The 26,771-nt window shown below is 39.4% G+C and overlaps 1 protein-coding gene across 1 annotated transcript; it reads right to left on the bottom strand.

The window, feature by feature from the left end:
* Positions 1 to 1,446: 1,446 nt before the first annotated feature.
* Positions 1,447 to 26,324, bottom strand: scn4aa (sodium channel, voltage-gated, type IV, alpha, a). The gene is made up of 27 exons (XM_038736462.1): positions 26,142 to 26,324; positions 18,454 to 18,751; positions 17,999 to 18,117; positions 17,749 to 17,826; positions 17,526 to 17,654; positions 17,167 to 17,258; positions 16,678 to 16,971; positions 16,530 to 16,593; positions 16,188 to 16,329; positions 15,868 to 16,065; positions 15,230 to 15,400; positions 15,003 to 15,132; positions 14,232 to 14,470; positions 13,956 to 14,129; positions 13,493 to 13,849; positions 9,737 to 10,210; positions 8,587 to 8,628; positions 8,268 to 8,400; positions 7,992 to 8,146; positions 7,702 to 7,875; positions 7,446 to 7,568; positions 6,866 to 7,147; positions 6,717 to 6,770; positions 6,087 to 6,224; positions 5,849 to 5,953; positions 5,286 to 5,556; positions 1,447 to 5,155 (listed from the first exon to the last, which is right to left on the bottom strand). Exons 2-27 carry the CDS (start codon positions 18,700 to 18,702, stop codon positions 3,867 to 3,869), a joined length of 5,676 nt encoding a protein of 1,891 aa, XP_038592390.1. The 5' UTR covers positions 18,703 to 18,751; positions 26,142 to 26,324; the 3' UTR covers positions 1,447 to 3,866.
* Positions 26,325 to 26,771: the final 447 nt, after the last annotated feature.

The following is a 26,771-nucleotide window of genomic DNA, read 5'->3' as shown; positions in this document are numbered from 1 at the left end:
GTTATAATTGGACTGTCCCAGGGATCTGTCCTATTGATCTTATACTTTGTCATACATGGGGGGCGACATGGATCTACTTTTTAAACATTGGTATAGTCTTTTTCAGGTTCACATGATGACACGAATTCTCTCATTCCAGCTTCTTAAATATGAGTATAAATATATCTGAGGACGTCATCTTGGGCGTTAGGAAACACTGATCAACATTTTCCACATTTTATAGACCAAACAATCAATTAATTGAGTTAATTGATTAATCTGCAGATTAATCGATAATTAAAATAGTTTGTTGCATTCATAATTTAAGGAATTTGTTTTTGCCAAGAGTGCCAAACATTTTATGGTTTCAGCTTCTGAAATGTGAGGATCTTTTGCTTTTCCTTGTCTTACATTATAGTAAATACAATATATTAGGGTTTTGGACTGTTGGACAAAACAAAACATTTTAAGTCACCTTGGACTGAAATTCGTACTGACACTTATTCACAGTTTTTCCTTGTTTTATAAACCAAATATTCAGAAAATAATCATCAGATTAATCGATAATTAAAATAGTTAGCTGCAGCTTGCTAGACATCAAGGTCGCCTAGTTAAAATTGTCGCAGGGAAAAAAGGTAGCCGTACTCTGCCTGGCAGCCAAAACTGAACACACCAACACACACATTTGCAGAGCAACTCTCCAGCTGAGCCCATATCCCTCTTAAGTAACCTCAGTCAGTACTGGGCATAGCGTGCAACCACAAAAATATGCTAATCAATTAGATGCCCAACCTCTTCTTTCTTCCAGTACTTATTTTTGTCTGTTGACACTCAGGCACAAAAAATAGCAACTGGACAAGCGAGCTGTGCACTGCACTGTATGCTGTCGTGCTGAAATGAGCAGTTCTGTTTAAGAGGCAAGATTTCAGTACAGCAAATGACTGGGGAAAAAACATTTTATACAGAGAACCTGCTCGAACATAGTTTTGCAAGTAAATCAGACTCACAGCAGGCAGTGTTTTAAGGATAAGACTGACAGTTATTTTACTATATATCTTGTTGTCAGAAAATGAAATAAAAAAGTTAAATGAACCTATGTATTGTCTGTGTAGTCAAAGCCTAATATAGCTTATTCCTATGTGCTACAGAGCTCCGTTGTCTTGCTGCTGTCAATACTCACTGACACACTAAATGTGTATTAATCTGTGGCTGCAAATAGTCCTCTACAAATTGTACTTCACACAAAAGATATACTGTACAAAAAAGGAAAGAGGACAATTATACTCTGGATTGTTTTCCTATTTCAAAAATCTGCTCCCACATCAAAAAATAAAACATGTGACAGTATTTGGAGTTTATCAGTCAGCAATGTGTTCTGTTCAACGTACAACCACTGGAGGGCCTCAGTGTACCAGTGCAACACATAATGCAGCTATTAATACAGCAGTGACAACATAAACTCACAGCCTGCTTTTCCCTATGAGAAGAATTTTATTCTCACAATATAGTTAAAATTTTTACAATAACAAAATTATATAAATATATAATACAGAAGAAAAAAGAAAAGAAAATGTATATACAGGCAACACTGACTGTGGGTGCCAGTAAAGCTCCCCATATGGCTCTCCCTCCATTAGAAATGTAAACAAAAGGAGGACACTGTCTTGTGATTTTAACTGTACCACCAGAGGAGACTATAGCTAAGTAGTGCAGCAGTGTATCAATCTGAAATAGTATTGCTGCAGGTCACGTTACAGACTTCTGACAGGAATAACTGCCATGCTGCGGCAGCAGGATAAGACAAAGAAACCCCTCGTAGAGGAAACATTCATGATTTTGTTATCCCCCAGGGTTGATGTTAAAACAGTGCTGAACACATAAACAAGAGAAGAGACAACCTTCTATAGTCTATTGTAAAAAAACAAACTAGAAAACTGTAAAAGTGCTTATGATTTTTATGTATATATATTCAGAGTAAGACGTTTTATAATTAGTTAAGACTTACACAACAGCAAGTGAACCAACATTTCTGCATGAGGACATGACTTGAGATGACTAGATCCACTGCGCATAAAGATCCTTACTAACAGGAAAACTTTTATTTTTGTAAATCGGCGTGAGTATCTACACGTTGGAAAGTGGGGTATTCCTTTAACTTCAGAGTCATGTATTTAACTAATGCAACACATCAGCTGTATGTGCTGTTTCATATTTTCAGATTAATTTAAGATCAACTTGATCCAACCTGAGGCAAAACTTTATTTACAGCAAATACCAAAGTACTTATGTTATTGCTAGAGTTATTGTTATTTAGTGGACATATACAGAAAACAGTTGAAATGAACAAGAAGCTTAGCAGTTTTGTTAATGTAAACATAGCATTTTAAGTTTACAGTCACAGATGGAAACCCACCAAATGGAAAACAAGTGACTGCTTGATTTGAGTATCATGAAGATCTGTCTGAGGGTCCAAATAAACAGACAAAACATTTATAAGACATGCATATATCAGTGATGAAGTCATCTTAGAAAACGGGAAGGTCTCTCAGTCAGCCAACTGCTCTAACTTGACCTGGAAGGGATATAAATAGTGCAATATAAACTGAGCCTTTCTGAACGAGCCACCCAGGGAAGGATGTTAACTGGATTAGCTGGCTCACATTATTGTTAACTAGGTAATGATTACAGAGGTCAGGGTTTCACTGGTGGCGTGGGATAAATGTGGTCAAGATAAGTCTTATATTTAAGTTATTAATTTATAAATGTACAATACTCCACCATAGAAAATTTTTTAGTGTCTAATTGAAAGAATAAGCATGTAGAGCCATCACATTCCACATAAAAGTAACTTAAAGTAAGCAGGAATAAGAATTTGTGCTGTTTAATTTTTTTTAAATGATAACAAATTACTAGCAAATGTACCATTTTAGCCATGACATGGTGCAATTTCAGCGTGGCACTCATGATGACGTAGTGTTGTGTGTATTTTAACTTGATGTGAAGCAAAAAGACTGGATATCTTGTTGCTTTGAAATGTAAGGCAACATAAAGAGTCAAGTAATTAGCTGCTCTTCAAGCTTTTACACACCGTGTATGACATAAACACAGTTGCATATACTCATATAAGGGTGTCATTCAGGTTTTGCCATGTGCTGTTCAAGTTACTCTTTGGTTAGAAACTGGGGCACATGGTTTGTTTTTTTGGTAATAGCCACAACAAAAGCAATGTTTTTGCTAGCCTGAATGAAGGTGTAAACCAAAGCATGCATTAAAATCCACTGGAATATTTAGATCTCTGTCATCTGGGCAATGACTATCCATTAAAAAACTAATTTACAGGTTAAGCAAAACCTTGATCTCGTTGCAATTTCAAGATTGATTTTTACTAGAAAGCTGTTGAGTCACAGATCCTGGTCCACTAAGATGTATCTCCCTACAAACACTAGCAAGTTTATTATTGGCTGAGAGGGTAAGTGTTGCCGTTCTCTGAAAACCAATGTGCATTTAAATGCTGAGAAATATTATCTACTTGTAATATATATAATAATAATTTGGAAATTTCAATTAATTAACCATTATGTACCTCCACCAATATACAGAGGAGACTACAACAACTTACAACTGGTAACTGAATTTTTCTGCACATCAGTGGTGACTATCAGAGAAAACCATGCACTCCAGTTCCAACTTCAACCCAAAAAGACACTTAAATATTGCATGGAAAAAACAGGAATTGTTTGTTAAGTTTAATTATCAAAAAAATGCAGTTCAGCCATTAGCACTGTATAACCATCTAATGTGGAAAATTCAGCTCCATTAGTGAGACTCTGCTAACACTACTTTGTGACTAGTGAAAAACAGCAGCAGCAATTGTCCTCTGCTGTTTGTTATACAATTGACTCTCTCAGGTTTGCATGTAGGGCTAAGAAGTGTTGGTTGGGGGCAGAATGTAATAAAACTTCATTAGTAATTTCTACAGGTACAACCATGGTATTTGGCTCAAGGGGTTCTGGACCACACTGGGCCCCTGTGTAAAGAGGCTGAGGAGGCTGCTGGCTTGCTAGAGCGTCCAAAGCAGCCTGCTCCATCTCCTCTGCAAGGTCCACATTGCTCCCATAGAGCACTCCCATTCTTCGTGCGAGGATCCCCTCTTTTTCCGGTGGACCTTCACCTTCGTCCTTCTTACTCGTACTCTTAGAGCGGTGCATAAAAGCAGCGTGGCGTATGCAGCGTTTCAGTAGGTGGTTGCGGTAAGCCCTCTGAATGACTACAGCAGCCCTATCCTCTTCTTTGTGGCGTACTGTTGTGGTAATCGGTGCAAAGGAGTCTGAGGTTGGGTTGTTCAGAATGAACTTAGCCTCAATGCTTTCCCGCATTGCCGCCATCTCCACCGTGTCTCCTAAGACCATCTGTGTTACAGCTAACAAGACATCCAGGCAGTGGATCCTGTCCCCAATGACCAGGGGCAGATCCATTTCAGTCAGGCGAAGCATGTTGGGCTTGGCAACCCTCAGTGGCTCCTGCAAAGCATCACAAAAATCTGATAGCTGGTTATACTCAATGAACTGAGTTCCTTCTAGATCAAACTTCTCCCAAGTCTCATTGAACATCTCAAAGTCCTCCTCACAGAGTGCATCACCACTCTCCTCCTGCGCCACATTGAAGTTCTCTAAGATGATGGCTATATACATGTTGACAACCACTAAGAATGAGATAATGATGTAACTGCAGAAGAAGATCATGCTCATCATCGGGTTGCCACAGTTTCCCTTTACACCCGTGCCTGGGTTCTCAAAGTCTGGATCGCAGTCCGGATACTCCTTGTTCAGCATTGGAAGTAAAAGCCCATCCCAGCCGGCTGATGTTGTGATCTGAAACAAGCAGATAATGCTACCACCAAAAGTCTCAAAATTAAATATATCATCGATCCCAGCCTCCTTTTTGACATAGGCAAAGTTTGACATGCCAAATATGGAGAAGATGAACATAATGAGGAAAAGCAGGAGACCAATATTGAATAGGGCAGGAAGTGACATCATTAGAGCGAAGAGAAGGGTCCGAATGCCCTTAGCGCCTTTAATAAGACGCAGAATCCTGCCTATTCTGGCCAGTCTGATCACTCTGAACAGAGTTGGTGACACAAAGTACTTCTCAATAATGTCTGAGAGCATTGTACCTGAAATAAAAGAAGAAACTACAATCAGAGACAAAATATGAACTCATATTGTCTGTTTGAACACAATAGCAATTTGAAGTTTTTAAGTAATGTCATTCACAACTGTGCTCGTAATGTATGAGGCACCCACCAGCTATGGACAAGATGACCACAACAAAATCAAAAATATTCCATCCATTTGTGAAGAAGTATTGACGCAGGGCAAAGAGCTTCAACACGCACTCTCCGGTGAAGACAATAATAAAAGCCACATTTACTTTAAAGAGAAAATCTTCCTTCTCTGCACTTTGGTTGTCTGTCTCCACCATCATGGTCACCATATTGAGGCAGATGAGCACCATAATGAAGATGTCAAAAAACTGCTGACTGATGAAGTCAAACACTAGTCCCTGGATTTTGTTCTGCAGGTCAAAGGGAGAAAGGGGGAGGGGTTGGCAAGGCGAGGAACTGAAACACAAATCCAGTAGGGTCCTTTGTCCTGTTCACACCAGCAGTGTGCAGAAAAGGTCAGCCAGGGGTTACTGACGAAATCGTCATGCCATGCATGCCAAGTTCATATGTCATTACTTTGGCTAACCTTGTTTATACTTTTCAACATCAAACAATGGAGTTAAACTTAAATATAGTTTTGATTTAACAATATAGCACATATTAATATCAGTGTCTGAAATAATCATGCAGCTGTTGGCATACAGTTGGACGTGGAATTGGCTTCTGTGGCTTCTTGGAACCAAGTTTCTTCATGGCCTCGTAGTACTTTTTTTGTTCTTCAGTCATAAAGATGTCTTTATCTCCAAAGTGCATACACAACATAAAAGAAACGTCATTATAGGTATTTGAATTAGGTCATTTTGTGCGCTTTAAAATAAATATTGCTGTAATCATCAATTTTGTATAGCTGCAGACTTCTTATAAAAAGTGTGATACTTATCTTTTTCTTTTGTTGGTTGAAATTATCAATAATGACACCAATGAAGAGGTTTAGGGTGAAGAATGAGCCAAATATGATAAAGATGACAAAGTACATGTACATGTAGAGGTTGATCTCATATGAAGGTTGCTCCTCTACCTGAAAGAAAGAAAGAAAGCAGTCCTTTCTCTGTTACTAAATGTTTGAGTATACTAAGTAAGAAAGATGTTTGTGAGACTGAGTTGTGAAGATACAGGATAAAAGGTTATCCTGTAAGACGATATTGGCCAGGAAGGGCACTTGCTGATCCAAAGACTCAGTTTACCATCACCATCTGTCACATATATGTCACGTATATATTCAATTATCTTAAAGTGCAGGGTGGTGTTAGAATGGGAAACCCTTACTTGGTATACATACTGTCCTAGCCAAAAATGTATTACGTAATTGAAAAGGTATTAGAGATTTCCTTTGTGTAACTAAGTATTATTACATAATTGTGTAATTCACCAAGAGACTGTTGTGTAGTGAGAACAAAATCCTAAATTATAGCAAGTGTTTGCCTTGTTAACAGTACTGATACGACTGTAAAACAAAGGCCTACCATCATATTTATTGCTAAATGTAATGCTTTAATACTGGAAATACTACCTCTCTTGAGTCGACGGCAGCATACATGATGTCCATCCAGCCTTTAAAAGTTGACTGAAAATACAGAGCATTGATTAAAAATCTTCGTCATTGTACACAACAACTTCCCAACATGTTCCAAGTATATGTATAGTCATGTCACTCCTCACCACTTGAAGCAGGGACAGGTAGCCTTGTCCCACATTGTCATAGTTGACTTTGACGTTGACCCAGCGGGCATCCTGCGTGGCTTCTTTGACGGCCATGCAGTCGCTCTTGTTGTTGACCTCAGTCATGGGGAAGAGCTCCTCCGTGGTGGTGTTGATGCAGCGGTAGAACTTCCCGGCAAACAGGTTAACTCCCATGATGCTGAAGATGAGCCAGAAGATCAGACACACCAGCAGCACATTGAAGATGGAGGGAATTGCTCCAACAAGAGCGTTCACCACGACCTGCCCAAAAGAGAAGACTTTGTTAGAATAAATAGAAATGGATATATACAATTATTTTAGTTTAATTTGTTTGTAGGAGTGAGCAACACATTTGCTATTGCCATCAAGTTTTACCAGTACTCTTACCTCAGTCAGCTCTGCAACCGCAGCCATGGTGTAAGCATGCATTCAACACACAATAAGGGGAAAGCTAGTCAAATTAGTGTGATAATGCATTAAACATCACAGCTTTTGCATCTTCTAAACCAATGCCAGCCATGCACATTTCTCATATGTGGTTGTACAGCCAAAAACTCACCCTCATCCCTTCAAATCTTGACAGTGCTCGAAGAGGCCTCAGTGCCCTGAGAGTTCTGAGCGATTTGATCGGTCCAAGGTCAGAGTAGCCCATCCAGTTGGCAACTAAACTAATCAGGGAAATCTGTGGCAGAATCAAAATATTTCCTATTCAAGTGTTACCACAGGCTTCATCTGACATAAAACATGTTTGTACATGTATGTTCTGTTGATGTTACACAAACAGGTCATCATTAAAATAAGATGTCAAAACTTACATCTACAATGAAAAAGTCTAACCAACACCAAGCGTTGGTGAAGTAGGTCTTGAAGCCATATGCGATCCATTTAAGAAGCATCTCAATGATAAAGACGTAGGTGAAAACGCTGTCAGCATACTCTAGAATAATTTTGATGGTTCGTCGTCTTTCTATGTGGATGTCTTCAAAGGCCTGCCAAAAGAAGACATGAGATACCTAGATACATGTCTTGACAGTAATACAGTATCTTAACACTATGATAATTCGGTCAACATTTCTAAATTCATTGCACTGATGACAGCACTCACCAGAGCTCCACTGCTGAGGAGGATCATAAAGATTATAAAGGTTTCAAACCAATCGTGCTCCACAATAGTGAAGCAAGTCCTACGGAGGTTCCACCATTTCTTCCCGTTACCTTGGGTGATGTCCACGGTCAGACATGGCCAGCGCTTCACACACTCTGAGGGAGAGGAAAATGTGGTGCAGGATTACTCCACTCTAAAAGATTTCAGATTAGATTTCAACAGCATAAGCACTGGTACTGAAAAACAATTATTCTGTTTTACAGTGGTTGTTCGTACCATCAGTGAAGCAGGCCTCTGGTTCCACTGGGTCTGGCTCTTCTACTTCCACTTCTTCTGGTTCAGGCTCAGGTGGTTGATAGTCCACTGTGCTACACACTGAAGAATCCCCATCATTCAAAGCACCCATCAGCTAGTCAAGAATTACAATTGAAGCTCAGTTACAAAGCCACCGTGCAAAATATACATCATTCATTTCCCCCCAGTTATTTTGAACAGAACCCCATATAAAGACTTTAACATATGTTATATGTTAAGACAGAGTTTTAATTGGTAACAAGGGTCGTGTTTGTTAATGTGGGTCTACAGAATTACTCACTTTGAACTTTCCCACCATACCCATTTCATCTTCTAAGTTTTCCTGAAATAGCACAGGAAACAGGAATAGAGAATGGACTTTAGTAAGCGTTCATAAGCAGTAAGACAAACATTTTGCACACAAGTGTGTTTTCTTTCATTAGCTTTACATTATTAGTTTATATCTAGGTGAGAGTTAATTTTCATACAAGACTGTTAAATGAACCCTGCACAACATCTACACAGGTGTTTTCACTCATGTTGCATGAGACTTCTCTGGACTGTGTAGGCATGTTGTGCATCTCCCTCATACTCTGTTAGCTTTCGTCACACAACATGGTAACACCCATGGAAGCGCACAGTAACCAAACCAAAAACCATCAACTAAAAGGCAACATAAAGTATATTAGCCTGTATTTAATTAAAATAATAACTACGATCATACAGTGAAACCTGTTCTGCATTTGAACTGATGCCAGTGTCATTAGGAAATTGGTTATGGTAAATAATCTTTGATGCACCATTAAAGTCCCTGCTCATTCTCACAAGTATTTTCACTGATGCTGCTTTCCAGGCAGCCCGGAACTTGAAAATTTCCGACCTCCAACTAGAAAAAATACCGTGGAACACAACTTCAAGTCGAGTTTCTACTTGTGAACTCTGAAAATATACCCTGACTTCACAAGAAGCAGCTGAATGACGTCACTCAACAAAGCCAGCTCCCAGTGATTTATTACATGCCACATTTTAACAGCGCTTTATAAGCAGAATTGCATTGCAACATTGACGTCCACATGCTTTGAGAGGTGGGTTAGATGCAGAGTTTTTGAGTGACGTGTTCATGATTGTCACTGTCAATGTGGCTTTTTGATTGTATTTATTGTATAACATGCTGTCCATGTGCCCATGAAAAGAGGTGAAGTACTCTGTGTTGACTAGGCCCATCCTGATTGACAATGAGATGATTGACAAAGCATAAAGCCTGTTAGAGAGGTCAGCTTGTGTTCAGAGAACTCGATTTATATTGTTTTAACGAACCCTTCATCATGAGATTGATACTGAAGTTAAACTGATTTATATGCTGTTGGTGGATGATGAATATGAATGCATGTGCATGCAGACAGATAAACAGATAAATAGATAGAACTTGTTGATTGATCTACTGTACTTACCGAGAAATGTTGGTTATTTTTCTCATCTGAAGTTTCTGAGTCATTCGCAAGATCTGCATCATCTTCATCGTCCTCATCATCCTCGCCAAGGTTCTCAAAATCTGACTCTCCTGGGGCGATAGGCACATTGAGACTGACCTCTCCATCCACAATAAATCCAGAAGGACGGCCTTCAACCAAACAATTAGATATCCCATCTGCCATTTTGAAATTCTGACTGGTGTTCAAGTGGTTCATTTCAATTCCCTCTGTTTTAGGGTCCTCGTCGTCCATCTGGCCCTCCTCAGGCTCCTTGGGTTTTCTGCCAAGAATGTGCAGGACAGTTCGAATGATGAACGCTTTGAACCAGTTGATGCCCCGTGTGATCCTGCCAATGGCAATCTGGAGATTGTTCATCTCTCCATCATCGTCCCCTGCCGAGAGGTTGTCTCCACTGAACGAGCTGAGCAGCAAGGCCAGAAAGAGGTTCAACACCTGACAAAAGAAATGTTAAGGAGTCATGAAGGTCATGATAAATGACACTGAAAAGTAAATCTAATATTACAAGCATAATAATATTTACACAATTTCAAGAGTGTGAGGGAAATGTCAATCAAATATAGCCTGTAGGTGTACTATGGTTGTGCAGGACCTTATAATAATATTTTTTTAAATAGCCAAAACAACAGATAAAAATGTTTCGTCAGTGTCGATGTTGCTCTGTAAAGACCTGTCACAAGGTTTTTTGTACCTTTCTTTTGTACCTGCACTGCAAGATATGCACACATCTTTATTTAGTATGTATCTACAACATATGAGATATCTAGATTTTTCAGTTTTGCCTGTATCTGTAATCTTTATCATCAATGGATGAGAATTAAGGATGAGTGAATAGAGTATAGTCCCACACGAATCCCCACTGGGTCTGCAAGTAAAATAATTATTTTTATATACAGGAAAATTTTTTTACTTTGTCAAAGCGACATTGCTGAACTAGACAGAAAAGTCTGGACTAGCTCGAATACACATCACATATCAAAATGGTCCTGTGATGGCACATCAATAAACATTATGTCGTCTACCTCCTGTTGCAGACGCAGCTATCTTTAGTTTCTAAACCTGTTAGTCAATTTCTCGGTTCCTATTTCTTAGGTTTAGCGGGAGATCATGGTTACATAGGGTCAGGCTGATCTCTCTCATTCCAGTGAACGAGCTGTGAATCAGTAAAGATGGCTGAGGGGAAAGGATGAGCTGTACGAAACACAAGCCTGGCAGATAAAAAAGATATGGTGATTTTGATAGGGAAAAAAACAATTGTAGCACAGTTTTTTTCAGTGTCGGTGATACGTGAAATTGTGCTCAGAGATTCTCAGAAATGTCACTCAGGTGATTTACCAGTTTTGAATTCAGTTTCATTTAAAGCAGTTCTAGTAACTTAAATTGATATTTGGGAAATAAGCCTATTCTATTTCTTACCAAGAGCTAGATGATAAGAGCTAATAAAAATCTCATGTCTATCAGTTAAATCTGAACTTAAATCTAAAGCCAGCAGCCTGTTAGCCTAGCTTAGCTTAGTCTAGCATTATGTCTGGAATACGGGGGAACTTCTAGCCTGGCTCCAAATGTAAAAATAACATCTGCCTACTAGCACATGAAACATCTTTTGGACAGGGCCAGGTTAGCTGTTTCCCCCCTGCCTCCTGTCTTTATGTGTTATAGAAAATGTTGTCTTAAAATGTTAATGTGCTTGTAAGCGGAAAATGCATTGAAATATAATTTAAAGAGTGTTTGTTGTGAAACATAAGCAACTGCATGACATTTACTGTGTTTAATGTATCACAAAGTAGAGCTTGTTGCTCCATTTCCCCTACCATTATACCAAATGGTAGTGGCAATGGCAGGATGTGGTGAAACTTCTGACTTGTTAGCAACTTGTTGGCGGACGGACGGACATGACAGTGGAATCAATGTTCTCATCAAACTCTAATAGGTGTATTTCCAAAGACTAGGCATTTAAGATTTGTAGCTTTAAAGAAAGAATTTTATGTTTTCTTAATGAAGGTTTTCCTCTTAAGGAAAAGGAATTGGAGTAAGGCAAAAAGGCAAAAGCAAGGATTTCATGCCAAAAGTCAATGACCAATGCAGATGACCACAAAATTATCAGCGTACGTCCCTAAACATGCAGGTTAAATCTACTCTGCTCCATGTGCTGTGGCGCTGATGGCCCAATATGATTACATCTTCATCAATTACAGTTCAATCTGCTATCAAATTACTTTTCCTTAACATCCAGTCCCCCTGCCACTTGAGCTCTGCTCGCTCAGCTGTCTGTGTTTGTTCCCTCAGTAGCAGCATGCTTACTTGAGCCGGATCTTAACACATACTCAAGGTCAAAACCACAGTTTGGTGGCTTAAGTCATTTGATTTAAATAGAAACCCCCTCCCATGAAGCGTGTAAGTATAATATTTGCCTTCATTTCAGTGCAAATAGTGTGCATTTATGTGGGAGCCGAGCGTACACCAGAGTAAGGGTGGAGGGTTAGTGTAACACAAATAAACGATAATCATTTTGGCACAGCGTGGCCATCACAATACTTTAGTCAGTTTGACGATGAGCCATTTCCTTTCCATTTCTATGAATAACCTAACAGGAAATGGTTTTGGCTCTAGTCATTAAATATGATGCTGAGATGATGTCTGAGAGTGATCAGCTGTATTATGTGTACGTCCTTGCTCTGTGAGGCCAAGACAAAATGTCAGGGGCAGTATTTCCATGCGCCAGACACCCAGGATTTTTCACTAAGCATCACATACTCTGCTGCCTTGCCACTCAATTCACACAGACACTGTGTGAAAAGGTTAGTGCAACTGAAGCAATATAAACAGTTAATATATGTAATAACATACATTTATGAATATCAGTGTTTACTGTGTAGTTCAATACACTTTTGAACTCAGATTGTGATGCTCTGTCTTGTGTGCTTGGGTATCACTCATACTATAGTAAGTAGATACTGTAATGGCCTCTGGTGGATAAAATATTCTCCCCCAGCTGTTTCTGTCTGTCCTTGGCGTCCCTCAGCTGAGGGGTTAACAATAGACTGCTGAGACATGCAGCCCACAAAATCTCCTGGTATTATAAAAAGATAACTGTTAGATTTAGAAAGATTTTTCAAAACAGTTTGTCAGCTTTACAGCTTCACAGTAGTGACAGTTGTTGAGAGTTTGGATATTGCATGTAGTATTGGCAGCATCTGTGAGCTAAGGAAAGATCATCTACTTGAGATTTACTGTATGCTTATATAAGCACTGACTATAAAGTGACAACCCGTTGTCAGCACAGCCACAAGATAAAAATCATCACATCTATTTATACTACTTACTGAAATAAAAGCTGAGAAACAATCATTTTTATCTAAATGAAATTGCTGTGTACAATCATACTTCAACTTTAGGCTATGTTCAGACAGATAGTGGCACTGCGTGAAAAAACACGCCCCCATCATTCATTTCAAAGAGAAAACTGAGTTGGTACAGCTGGGTTGTTTTAACTCAGAGGGCTCCAGCCAAAAATGGGGCATTTTAGTAAAAAAATTTAATTTAACCTGGAGCAAATTTCTCTCAAACAAATTGCCACACTGTGTTGACCCTAGCCACCACCAACACGACCTTTAACACAGTGCTGCTTTAGGTCTGAAGGACCGCATTAAATTGTATATCGCCATGCTTCAGATTTAAGATAGGTGTCAGTGATGAATGAATTATTGTTTTACTCACCACTAGATTTCCAATGACCATGACCATCATGAAGACAAGTAAACACATCCCTGCTCCGGCCACCTCCATGCAGTCCCACATGGTCTCAATCCACTCCCCGCACAGGATGCGGAACACGATAAGGAACGAGTGGAAGAAGTCGTTCATGTGCCAGCGTGGCAGCTCGCAATCCAAGGAGATCTTGCATACGCAGTCCTTATAGCTCTTGCCAAATAACTGCATACCCACCACAGCGAAGATGAAGACGATGATGGCCAGCACCAAAGTCAGGTTACCTAAAGCTCCTACTGAGTTACCAATAATCTTGATCAGCATGCTGAGCGTAGGCCAGGACTTGGCTAGTTTGAAAACACGAAGCTGTCTCCAACACAGGACAGACACAAACAAAGACAGTGAATATTAACGTAGGAAGTAATCTCTTTGTGGTAAATGGATACAAACAAGTTAAATGATTGTATCTCACCAGACGGAAGGACCTAAGGACAGACAGCCCCTGGACGTTTGCCAGCCCCAACTCTACCAGACTGAGCGTGACTATGATGCTGTCAAAAATGTTCCAACCAACTTGAAAGTAGTAGTAGGGATCCATGGCTATAAGCTTGAAAAACATTTCTGCTGTGAAGATCCCAGTGAACACCTATAGGGGTATACATTTCTTTTACAGGCGCTTACAAAATCATGTCTGTGATGGAAGAGCATTTCTGAAATTAATTTTAAATTGAATGTAGCACATATTCACCAGATTCCCCACAGAGAGCATGTAGTCAAACTCTGGGGTCATGGGGTAGTGCTCCATGGCCATGAAGAGGGTGTTGAGCACGATGCAGATGGTGATGCCCAAGTCAACAAAAGGGTCCATCACCACAAAGTGAACCCACTTTTTAAAGACCACCCAGTACACGCAGCAGTCCCACTTCAGGAACATGTCAGCAAACTTGTACCAGCCAGGTGGGCACGGCCTCTGAGCATCCTCTAACTCTAGACAAAGAGATACAGGAAGAACAATTAGGGAGTCTACCATCATTTTATCAAAACATTTCGGTCGTCTATAAATGTAACATGATACAGTTAACAGAGAGCAGTGATGAGTGACATTAAAATTCTTGTGTTGTATGTGCTAAGTTATAGTTGAGCTTAAATAGCCTAACACCACAAGGGCGTGACACTGAATGTTGACAAGGATTTCTCCAGCACACAATGTGATTAGCCCAACTATGGCAAGCTCAAGACAATGCTACTGTATTGGCCTTGGATAAATTGTGTATAATGTTCACAAGTGCTTGATAATCTAAGCAATTACAACTCACATTAGAGCATCCACTGCAACTAAGCCTTGTGTATTTCTTAATTCCCTAGAGAAACTTGACACATCTAGATGCTTACACCCTGCCGCTGGTTTCCTGTTGTCAGTTTATTAAGTTTAATCAAAGCTAGAAAATAAATCCTGTATCTTGGTATTCTGTATGACAATTGTTGGTGCATTATCAATGTTAAGTTTCTATCTGCATACCTTCCATAGCAGCTGCAGTGAGCACAGTCATAGCACTAGCAGATCTCTGTGTCAGGCCTGGTTCATCCAGATGAAGCATGCTGTGCACAGAGCCTACTGACTTCTCCCTGAGTTCACAATCTGCAGCAGACTGTAAAATATGTTGATAAATCAGTAAGCTCCTGATGGAAACTCAGAACACAAATCAAATCAAAACCCAAGGCTTTTTAAAATGACGACTGACCAACCTCGACCATGGTGGGCGATCTGATCATCAGACGGGGAACTACTCTCCCATTACAATCCTTGATAATTTCATCAGGTTCAAGGCTCAGTTCATCATCTGCCAACTCAGATATGGAGTGATGACTGCGCGACTTCTTACTGGTTAGAGTAGCTTGGCTCCCAAGAGCTTGAGCCTGTGAAATAAATAAAAATACAGTTCTTCTAACTGCTTTAATTTTACGACAAACTAGGACTTATTTGTTGTTGACAACTGACACTTTCAATTCCACCTTTGCTACGTTTTACCACTCAAGAAATTTAAGCTCACTTGTCTTACCTGGCTTTTAACCCAGCATGAAAACTGTGTGGTCTTATGTTGTTTTCTGTGTTCTCTGTGTTTTATATGTGTTTTTATGTTTTATTTCTTGTCCAGCACTTTGTAAACTTTTGTTTTTTAAAAATGTGCTATATAAATAAAATGGATTGGATTGGATGATATTGCAGTTATTTATCACAATTCTGTACTAATGAACAAAGCAAAATATCCTTAATTTTTTGTATAAGCTGTCACATGGCAACAACCAGTCATTGCTCTGATCAGGTATGTTTAAGTTAATATAGCTGTTTGGTTAGTTGTCTCCTTATTGCTTGTAAAAGTTACCTGTTCCTGATTTCTGAGTTGCTCTAGTAGCCGCTGGAACTCCTCCTCTTTCTCTATGGCCTCTCGCTGAGTTGCCTGATTCTGTTCATCATAAGCCATGGCTACCACAGCCAGGATGAGGTTGATGAGGTAGAAGGAGCCCAGAAAGATAATCACCACAAAGAACAGCATGTATGTCTTACCAGCCGCCCGCAGGATCTGTGTTTGAAGCAAAAAAGAAGCTACGAGAACTAAGGAAACGTTTCTTTTCATGGCTTTAATTTTAAAGTGAAAAGTTAGAGGTCATAAATCTGTTTGCAACAAATGAAAGAAGTGCCAACCAGCTGGAAAAGGTTCTCCCAATAGTCCTGGGTCATGAGTCTGAAGAGGGCCAGGAAGGACCAGCCAAAAGAGTCGAAACTGGTGTAGCCAAAGTTGGGGTTCCTCCCAGCCTTCATGCATGTGTAGCCCTCTGGGCACCTTCTATCAACAAAGAAGTCAGCAACCAACAATTACTCTCCCAGACTCCAAGTCACACTCAACACCATACTATTGTGATAAATGTCAATAAGAGGCATTTCTACATGGAAACCTTTGAAATGGTCGTGGAACCAAGACACACACATATTTGAAAGGTGACCAGACCAAATTAGCATGGCAGTCTCAGTGTAGATAATACATACCCAGAATCAGAGCTGTTTCCACAAAGAAGGGCATCTAGGCTGCCTTCCAAATAATAGTGATTATCTATAAACCAACAAGAAAATAAATTGTGAAGTCTATTCTGCTGAGCACAGCTTAAATAAGAGATGTAATATGTGCTCAACATACCTGGGTTTTCAATATAGTCAATAAAATTGAAGGTGCTGTTGTTATATGTTGTATCATTGAAGCTCATGGTGTTGTTGAAGAAGACAGTTTCATTAAATGCGGTAGTGGTGTTGAAAAATTCAAATGCAGTTTCATTTGTTTCGATGGGCCATCGCACACATTTCTGACGCAGATTTCCCATGAAAAGTTGAAGACCAACAAGGGCAAAAACAGCAAGAGCGAAGACGGTCAGAATCATGACGTCCACCATTTTCTTCACTGACTGGATCAAAGCGGCCACGATGGTTTTCAAACCTGACAAGGTACAATTTATATGTTGCTGGTATATCTCTCAAAATCAAACAGCTCTGCAACAACAAATGATAATCTGTTGAGTGCAATTACACTATTATTCATATCACAAAACAAAATGCCATTGCAACATTAGAAAACTTTTAATATACTCTGTCACACAAAAAATAAAAAATATATAGAAAATATAAAAAATACCAGGAATCACAGTAATTGTTTTAAGGGCTCGAAGTACACGAAATGTCCTGAGGGCTGACACATTGCCAAGGTCAACAAACTCAGTGATGTATCTGTGGAAAGAGATAAAACAATTTATCAAAGCCAATACCCCGAAAAGATTAAACATGGTACATTTTAATTTTCATATTTGAATTAGCTGCACCATGAGAAACAGCTTTCATAGTACACAAAAATGTTTATTTTTTAAACTGTAACTTCTGTTTAGCAGCAATGTATGCACTCAATTTGGGTAAAATGTAATGATAAGAACATCAGAACCATTTTTCTGACTTGAAATGCAAATATATGTTTAGATGAAAGTCCACTCAGATACTTACGCCATGCTGATCACCATGAAATCCAGCCAATTCCATGGATCTCGAAGGAATGTAAAAGATCCAACACAGAAACCTCTTGACAACACTTTGACTGTTGCCTCAAAGGTATAGATACCAGTAAAAACATACCTAGGAATAAATTGTGCAACACAAATTAGTATATGCTGTATTAAATGCAACACAGGAATGTCTAAAAGCCAACCTACAATGAGGAAGTACTCACTCAACAGTTTTACTCCATGCTGGTGGGTTGCTCATCGTCATGAATACACAATTCGATAGAATTGTAATCATAATGAACATGCTAAATAATTTAATTCAGGATTAAGGAAACAAACATGGACATTACATGTATTAGCTGAAATTTCCCCCCTTTAGTAATTTCTCAACCTCTGCATCATTTTATGTCCAGGTCAAACCCTTAATAAAACTAAATCATTCTAAAACTAAGGCAACAATAGGTCAAAGGATATGAATGTATGAGAATTTTAATGGCTCCTCTTCTAATCAAACTAAAGGGGCTCAGAATGTAGCAGGCCGGTTCAGCATTGAACCTGTAGATTGTGTTTCCTTTGCTGATCACAATGAATGTCTGAAAAACACAGAGATTGTCTGGATACTGTAAATGCAAGCTAGCATGCAGTCCAAAAATACTTTCGACATTTCAATAAATACTTAGCGATGACAATCCTGAAATAATACTTTAAGATTTAACTTTAACATATGCATCCCACAAATGAAATTCTATACATTGGGTAAAGGATACTGTATGCAGCTGTAATAACTTTATGTTCAGTAATACATCCTGTCATATTTCAAGGTTATGTAAGGACAGAGTCAAGCTCATTAAATACCCCCTGTGCACAGTGCATTTGGGTTTCAGTGGAGCTTTTCTATGCCATGTGAGCCCAGATGTGCTCAGACTCACTTTCTGTGTCTTGTAGAAGGGGTCCATGTCCTCCAGAGGTGTGTTGAGCAGCTCTTTTGGAGGGTCTCCAAAGATCATGGGCAGACTCTTGCCCGCCTCCAGATCAGCGTATGGGGCCGTTTCCTCCTCATGGCCCTCTACTTCTGCGGCCTTTTTTCTTTCCTCCGCGAGCCTCTCGATCTCCGCCAGCGATTCCCGGGTGAAGCGGCGGAACGCATCGGTGCCTGGGGGAGGGAGCAGGTTCGCCATCTTTGCATCGCGAAGGGATACCGCCGCAAAGGGGTTTCCCTAGGAGGAGCTGGAGGCAGGATGATGAGTGAATGCAGAGAACATAATACATCATCAACCACAGATTTGAGGGTCCAGATGTAGCATGCACACAGAGCATGACCTTCAAGCCATGACCTCCACATCCTAAGCCAAGCAGGAACCTCCGATATTAAAAAGGGGTCTAAATTATAATAAGTTATTATCTGAATGGGGATAAAAGAATCTGACCAAACTGATCAAATTCTAATAGTGAAAAAATTGTTTTGTTGGGGATCTGACTCTGAAAAATTATCTACCATTTTGCAGTCGTTGCTTTCAAAACGTAGGTCTATGGGGGATTTTGGGGCCCCTCTTCATCATGTTATAGCCTCAGAAGTTGTAATTCCTCGGTTTGGCCACTATCTCAAATTGGCTTTAAAGCACACTGCACTTCCTGGGGGCTTGGTAGCGCCGCCTATCCTCCCAAACGCCACCCTTTTGTCCAAATATACTTCTGGTTCCAAAAACAAACAAGATGGCGATGGCTAAAATGCTAAAAATGGTAGCCCACAAACTAATGGCATACAGTCTATGCCATAAGCATCAATTTTATGATCTGATTTGGAAACTTTAAAAACCAATGAAACTAATAATTAGTCGTTCAAAAGAAAGTTTTTTATCAAATACTGTATTTTCATTGATTTCATCAATTAATTGTGGCAGTAGTTTTTTCTAGCAAAGTTTCCAAACATTAACTGGCTTCAGCTTCTCAAGTGTAAATTTTTGCTATCTGAAGACATCACCTATAGCTTTATCAAACTATTACTATACATTTTGCACTATTCTGTGACATTTTATTGATCAAACAATGAATCAATTAATCAAGAAAATAATGAGCATATTAAGCAGTAATAAAATAATTGTTATTTGCTATAATATTTTGTACTGTTCATTTATGCATTATATATTTTTTCAATCTATCAATTAGTATGACAACAAAAGCCACCAGAGCCTGTCAAACCAACAGTCTAAAAACTCAAAAGTTTTTAATTTACAGTAACATTAAATGGATACATTTTTGGTATTTTAACATGATAAAATACTTTTATTGACAATTAATAAAGTCATCTATTAATTTTTAGATGATCAATTAATCAAATAATTTGCAGTAATCCTTGCATTACAAATGTTTTGGGACTTTTCACATGGACCCCAAGATAAATCTGAGAAGTCCTGAGATGATTTATGGGGGAGGGAAGAAAAAAAATGGTTCTGTTACACAAATTTTTATGTTCCGTGATTTTTGTCTTTGCTTTTTTTGTGAAAAAGCCTCATTTTACCTCTTCTTGTGTCTATTATTTAAATGAAACAATCTGAAAAGTTTAGATGGGGACATCACTCTTTGCTGGAGCTGTTTGAAACTCATTGACATCTGAAACATGTGATGGTGATCGCGTGTGACATCTTTGTTTAAAGGGGTCATAAACCAAAACGTTTGGGAACCCCTGTACTAAAAGTCTCCATACGTGTCCTGACTGTTGGTAGTGATCATAGGTCTAAGTTGCCTTGATCCGTCGGCAACCCCCTCACCCTCCATCGTTCCTGCCCTCCACCCTGTGACCTACATCTCTGACCCTGTAACAGTCACGACACCACAAGCACTTAAAAGCATCAAGATGGTAACTAAATGACTAGACACACTCAGGACGAGAGCTCGGACTTTCCCACCGTTCTAAAGAGACCATGACATTACTTGTGTACATCAAATTACTTATTAGCTTAGCAGACGCTCCATATCGGGTCCAAGTGGCATCTGCTTACATCCTTTGATGTGTTTAGCAACCAGTCTGCTTTCATCTGTAGCAGCTTCTTCTATTATGGACATAATAAAGAAGTACATGTTCCTTCAAGTAAGCTATTTTCCTTTAAAATTGTTAAAACATAGGATGGACCAATATAAAATAAGATATATATGCTTCCCCATGAGTATTCGTTGTCGTTTACTATTACATAATTTTACAAACACTTAACCCAAAGGCGGTGTTTTATTATTCAATAAATAGGCCTACTTATTTGTAAATCAAACAGAATATATATCAGAATATATATCAGAATATATACGCATTTTGCAAATATTGCAAAATTTTAAGTTGAATAAAATGCACAATGCATTTGAAAACATTTTGAAGACAACAATTCAGCATAACTAGAATTGAGCCTTAACCTAATAAGAAATCGATTTAAGGAAAGTTGTTTGAATACACAGTTGTACAGCAAAACCCCACAGATACACATATAATTTATAGACACAATCAAGTGCCAAAAAATCTACAATGTTTGGTTGTCACCTTCTGACATCACTTCATGCAATGCCCTCCACTAAAGTTTATTGTCTGAAACTACGATAGATGATGTAAAAATATCATAAATTACCAAAAAAGACAAAGAAGCTGACTATAGTTCTTGAGTTCACACAAAGACACAGAGATCAAACAGACCTATCAACGTGGCAACAAGAGGTACATTCATCGATACACAGTGATAGCCACTAATCACACACATTAATGTAGGCTAATACCCCCTCAAACCACCTCACTTGAACAGAAAATTGCACACATTCACACACATGTGAGGAGACGCACACACTCGCACAGATACGATGGCTCCCCAGCTGCTACAGGCAATCAAGACAGAGCGTCGTGTTTCAGAGGCCCGATGACTCTGCTCATTCCTTCCTGGCTGAGCCTTCGCTCTGCGCCTCACATCTCTCCGATAAACAGGACCGCATGCCAACTTATCTTACCGAGCTGACTCCTCTCTCTACTACCTTCTATTTTACATGGGGCCCCAAACACACTTAGCTTCCGACTCTGCACCCAGATCTGCACTTTACACCCCCACCACTGTCCCGCTACATGACACTTGAGGCTCTCAATCCCTCTTTCATGCAACGCAGAAGACTTCAGTCATTCCATCTAAACACTCATCAAAGCCCCCATTCCTAATCCTGGCATGGTCTCTTTTGTCCTTTAAATATATGTTTTTATGTCTGGTGAGACCAAATATGACCAAGGCTAGACAATAAAGTTGTGTTCTATTCTATTCTAAACAATACTATTACATGTGTCACTATATCCTACAAATATAAACTCCCAAACTTTAGAGTTATTACCACTATCAACAGTTTGTCAGCACCATTTGGTCAGAAGGCAACCTGGGCAGCTCTACACCTACCTTAATCTTTTTCCCGCCTCATCATCCTGTTTCAGAACCCCCATTCTGGGAGCCATGGGCCCCGCTGCTCTCGACCGTGAGCCAACCTTAAAATACACATCCTGAGAATGGATGTGTTTCTCTGTGGCATATGGGGAACATTTCCTGATTGCATTACATCACACCGTTACTGCTGAAGCCATCAAATGTCCTTTTTTAAAAAAAGCTTGGTCCCTCAATTGAAAGCCTGCCAAAATCAAAAAAGTCCTCTCGAAGAGGTTGTTGCCTCGCCTCCTGCGTCAGCTAGGTAAATAATACATTTTGGCGACGTGTTAAATTTTGCAGCTACATTTGTCAGTGTGCGTTTCTCCAAATGGAAGAGCCAAGAGTACAGGCAAGAGTGCGATATTCAGTATCAGTCAAAATAGATTCTGTATATCATGCTTAATCTCATCATAAAACATCTCCAGAGATACAGTCCTCTGTCAGAGCTGCAAGAAGTAGTCAGTTCCTTAACTTCATTAAGTTCCTAATTAACTAAAAGTATGCTAACAAGACAAAAATGTAAAAATACTCCATTACAAGTAAAAGTTCTTCATTCACAGTTCCACTTAATGTAACGTTATAGAAGTGTTATCAGGAAAATATACTTATAGTAATATAGTATCAAATGTAAAAGTACTCCCTCTGCAGTACAATGGCCACTGTGACTGATCTTATTATACATGACATTAATACTTAGTTTATGTTTATGAGTTTTGTTCAGTGGTTCCCAACCTAGTGGTCAGGCCCCTCCTAAGGGTCCCAAGATAAATTTGAGAGGTCAAAAGGGCCTCAAACAGTTATTTAAATGAAATAATCATGGAAACTGCAAACAACTCAGACATCTGAAACATGGCAAAGGGCCACTTTAAACAATATAATCTTAACAGTGTTGTATTTTATAAGCTTATTGTATGTTTTTATCTGTAAACTATCAACTAAATGTTGTGTAGTAAACCTACAATATTTCTCTCTCAAGTGTAATGGTGTAGAGTAATAAAATCTTTGCTTGAGCACAGTTCATATCTACTTAGTTACTTTCCAGCACTGGTTTGATTTTAAGAGTCTAGCTGAAGACAATCAATTACATGACCGTGCTCGTTCAGGCACACTGTGGACAGGTGGCAAACTGAGGAAGGGGGGGGGGGGGGATTGTTAGATTTCAGAAGCCTTCCCCGACAGTAATATATATATATCACTTTGCATGTCAGTGAAGTCCATGTGACCTGTGACATTCCAGCTGAGGATATAGACGGGGTAATGTAGACACCTCTTCGTTACACTAGCCGGCTGTGGAACGCAAATGCCAATATACACCTCCGGAAACTAACCGAACTAGCTTTTGGCTTTTGTGGAGAGGGCAGCACGAGTTCATGCAGCGAGAGGGGTTGTGCTGTCTTTTCATTAACAGTAAAGAACCGAAGTCGTACATTATGAAGAGGTATAAGGACCTAATAATTTAATCAATTTCAATGACTTGTTAACTCTGGTGCCCTGAAAATGCTGGGAGTTCAAAGATGAGAGGCGACATGGCAAGTCTCAGTCCCCTCGTTATACAACACTTACATTCCTGGAATGTGGTTAGGTTGTAAACAACAGATCTACAGAGCAAACAAGAGCTTTTATCCACATGTCCTTTGACGTTTTCCATACTCCTGTTCCCCCCTGTTTTCTCACGGGATCAAATCGCAGCACTGTACCTCGCTCTCCCAGCTTGCTTCAACACCCTGTCACCCACCAGTTAACCTTGTATTTCAAACCCTATAGGAAACCATATTAAAACAGACCAGAATTTAAATGATCATCGGCTCATTAACTACTCAAGGTCAAACTCTAGGAGTCTGTCACTCTTATTTTGATGTCTTTATCAAATGTGTGCACACTGGACTGTAGTTGCAAATTATCCCTACATGCATTATGTTGCTGCTAAGAGTAAAGCTGCTGTCATTCATGGTATGCCACTGTCGCTGCATACCGAGGAGCTGTGAAGACCTAGTGTAATCACCTTGGTGCAGTCGGATGGTCAGATGGTTTACGGAGACACATAGGCATACTGATTTAAAAATCAGACCTTTATGAGGACGCAGCGAAACAATGTGTCTGGATGACCATGGCCCAGGAAATGTTTCACCACAACTCTCTTGGTCTCCTGGAAAATGGCAGCATAATAATATGATGTTGCTGGCAGAATGTGAGCCTTTCGGGTACTAATAAACCGTCGCATAGTCTTAGATCTGAACTAGTAGAAGGTTTAAAAAGTGAATGAAGCTGGTTTGGAATTAACCATAAATGTTATTTGTAAATAAAATATTCACTTTTGGTAGGTAACTAGGAATAATGTTGTTCTTTGATGTAGTATAATACCGCTTATAATTCATTGTCTCAAACTGACCCATTTGGCATTTGCACTAGCTGCACAGAAATCTGAGTAGATTACATGGGCAAATGATATGAGAATATTCCATCCAGCCTGTGAAGGCCCAGGGGGAGCTATTATCATATTCATAACACCAATCGAGTCCTTAAAAAACACAGACATCTACGAGGGAGCTACTCATGTTCAAACCATCGGGTTAAAACAAAATGTTAACAAAAAAACATTATATCTGTCACATAATATTCTGACGGGGAAAGAAACATAACGTTATGTTGAACACATAAGATTAGAAATGATGAAGAAATTAGATGGTAAATTTTGGGGGGGAAAAGTTGTACTTATCTTTAACCTTATTTCACCTTTTGAATACTCTGGAAAATACAGAGGCCTAGCCAAGCAGTCACATGGGCTCACTTGGTGAAAGAAACTCAAAACCGACACCTTCTGCGTCCAAGAACATGTGATACAAGACACACAAACACAACTCAGGCAGAGGAAGACCACAGAGATACATCTGTACACATTATGCATGATTAATATATATACTATACTATATATACTATATATACTATATTTTATGCCATCTACCACAAGACACATATATTCTCAGTGGAGAATATAGCATAGAGGTGATTATAAATTAAAAATATTTAAGATAAATGATGCAATGTGCAAACAAAACTCATTCTAAGAACTTAAAAACACCACCTGATGATCCCCTTCCATGTTGAAATTGGGCCTACTGCTGGCCCTCCACTGTCGGAGGGTATCCTGTTACATAAGAGTTGCAGAAGCACTGTTGGCATGATCTAATATGAAAATCAGTCTCCACGTCTTCCACTGTGTCCAAAGCTCTGCTTTGCCTGCCTGGAGCCAGGCTGTCTCTGTAGTCCCACACCTCTGATATGGGGAACATGGATTAACTGCAGAGAAATGGTGGGGTATGAGCATCCACAGCATCACAGTATCTTGCCCATCTGCCATGAAGACATGGGCTAAAAATAAAACTTTGGCTCTGAGGGAGAGGGCATAGTGGGGATTGAGCAGGTTGAAAAGTGTCCACACTAGACATTACAGACATGTGCCTCAAGAGAGATATTCACCTGGCAGGTGAAGACAAGGGCCTGTTATGATGTTCATGCTGCAGTCTTTCCTCTCTGTAAAGCCTAATAATACTAATAGACCTAGTAAAACACATGTTCACCTATGGATGTGCGTGCACCTTCACAACGCAAACACCCACACCCTTGCTCATAAGGATGGACTTAAAAACCCTGCTGAGAAGCCATAAATCTACCAATTCCAAATTTGACCTAAGCTCAATTACAGGTCCATGCTTATTATTAGAACAAAGGCGCTCACATTAAAACTCACACTTTGCATTTCATTTCTTTGGCTGTGCAACTAATTATTTTGAGCACAAAGAAAAACAACCATACTTCCTTTACAGTGTACATATTTTTCTACCTTTTAAATGAAAACTGCTCTTTAAAAACAATCAAACAGCCAGTGGTTCTGCTGGTTAGGTTTCACCATAGTCCAAATGAGAAGGAGGGAAAATTAAACCATTAGCCCACACAAAATACCCTACTATAACACAGCTATCTTAAAACCAGAAAGATGCTGAGTAAGTCCATTTCATCCAGAGAAAGGGAAGTAATACACATCAAGCAAACTCATGACCACTTAAGATAGCATCAAAGCCATTCAGAAACCTGTAAGTAAAAATCTTCAACCTGCAGTCTGAAAGCATTTTTTTATAAACTCAACGGCCCATGGCAGACAACAGAAGGCAGGTTGCATTTACCTTGCAAGGCACATCAAATATTTCCCCTGAATCCAAGAAACTTGAAAAAAAAATCAAGTCTCCCGTGAAGTCTTCCACTGAGGACGTAATTCTCCCCTTCTGGCAGTCAGCGCGGGGCTACAGGACAGCTGTTGCTGACGCAGTGGTGTCCTGCAGTGAAACAGGAGGAGCTGCACCAGGTAGGATCAGATCAGACCTTTGACACTTCAGCAGCGGAACCGCTTCCCGTTCCCACACAGCTGGTCGCCCCTGCACGCATTTCGAGGGGCAGGCGAATTTACAACTTTGTTACTAAAAGTAAAGCCAGCGTTTCAGTGAACCGCTAAAACGGGGGTCCTGCTACAAGATCCGGTTTAGAAATAATTTGTTCAGGCAGATCACAAAATCTATTTATAGGCTATTGTTATTGTTATAATGACGATTGTTATCTGTTATTTGTCACTTAGGTCTAATCTTTTATTAGTGTGCACTGGAGAGCTCTTGATATGTTTCTTTAGACCTTAATATTTTTTGTTGAGGAATGTGTAGGCTATATTTATTTATGAATTAGGCTACTGATAATGTTATTAGAAAGTTTTAAACTTTCCTAACTCATGCACAGACTGATATTAGGCATTTATTTGTCCATGT

The sequence above is a fragment of the Micropterus salmoides genome, unplaced genomic scaffold, assembly GCF_014851395.1.
Source record: "Micropterus salmoides isolate LMB-PRFRI ecotype aquatic unplaced genomic scaffold, ASM1485139v1 Ms_hic_scaffold_21, whole genome shotgun sequence".
Classification (NCBI taxonomy): domain Eukaryota; kingdom Metazoa; phylum Chordata; class Actinopteri; order Centrarchiformes; family Centrarchidae; genus Micropterus; species Micropterus salmoides.
Note: the sequence above shows the minus strand (reverse complement) of the source record. Positions and strands in the feature narration are given on the sequence as shown.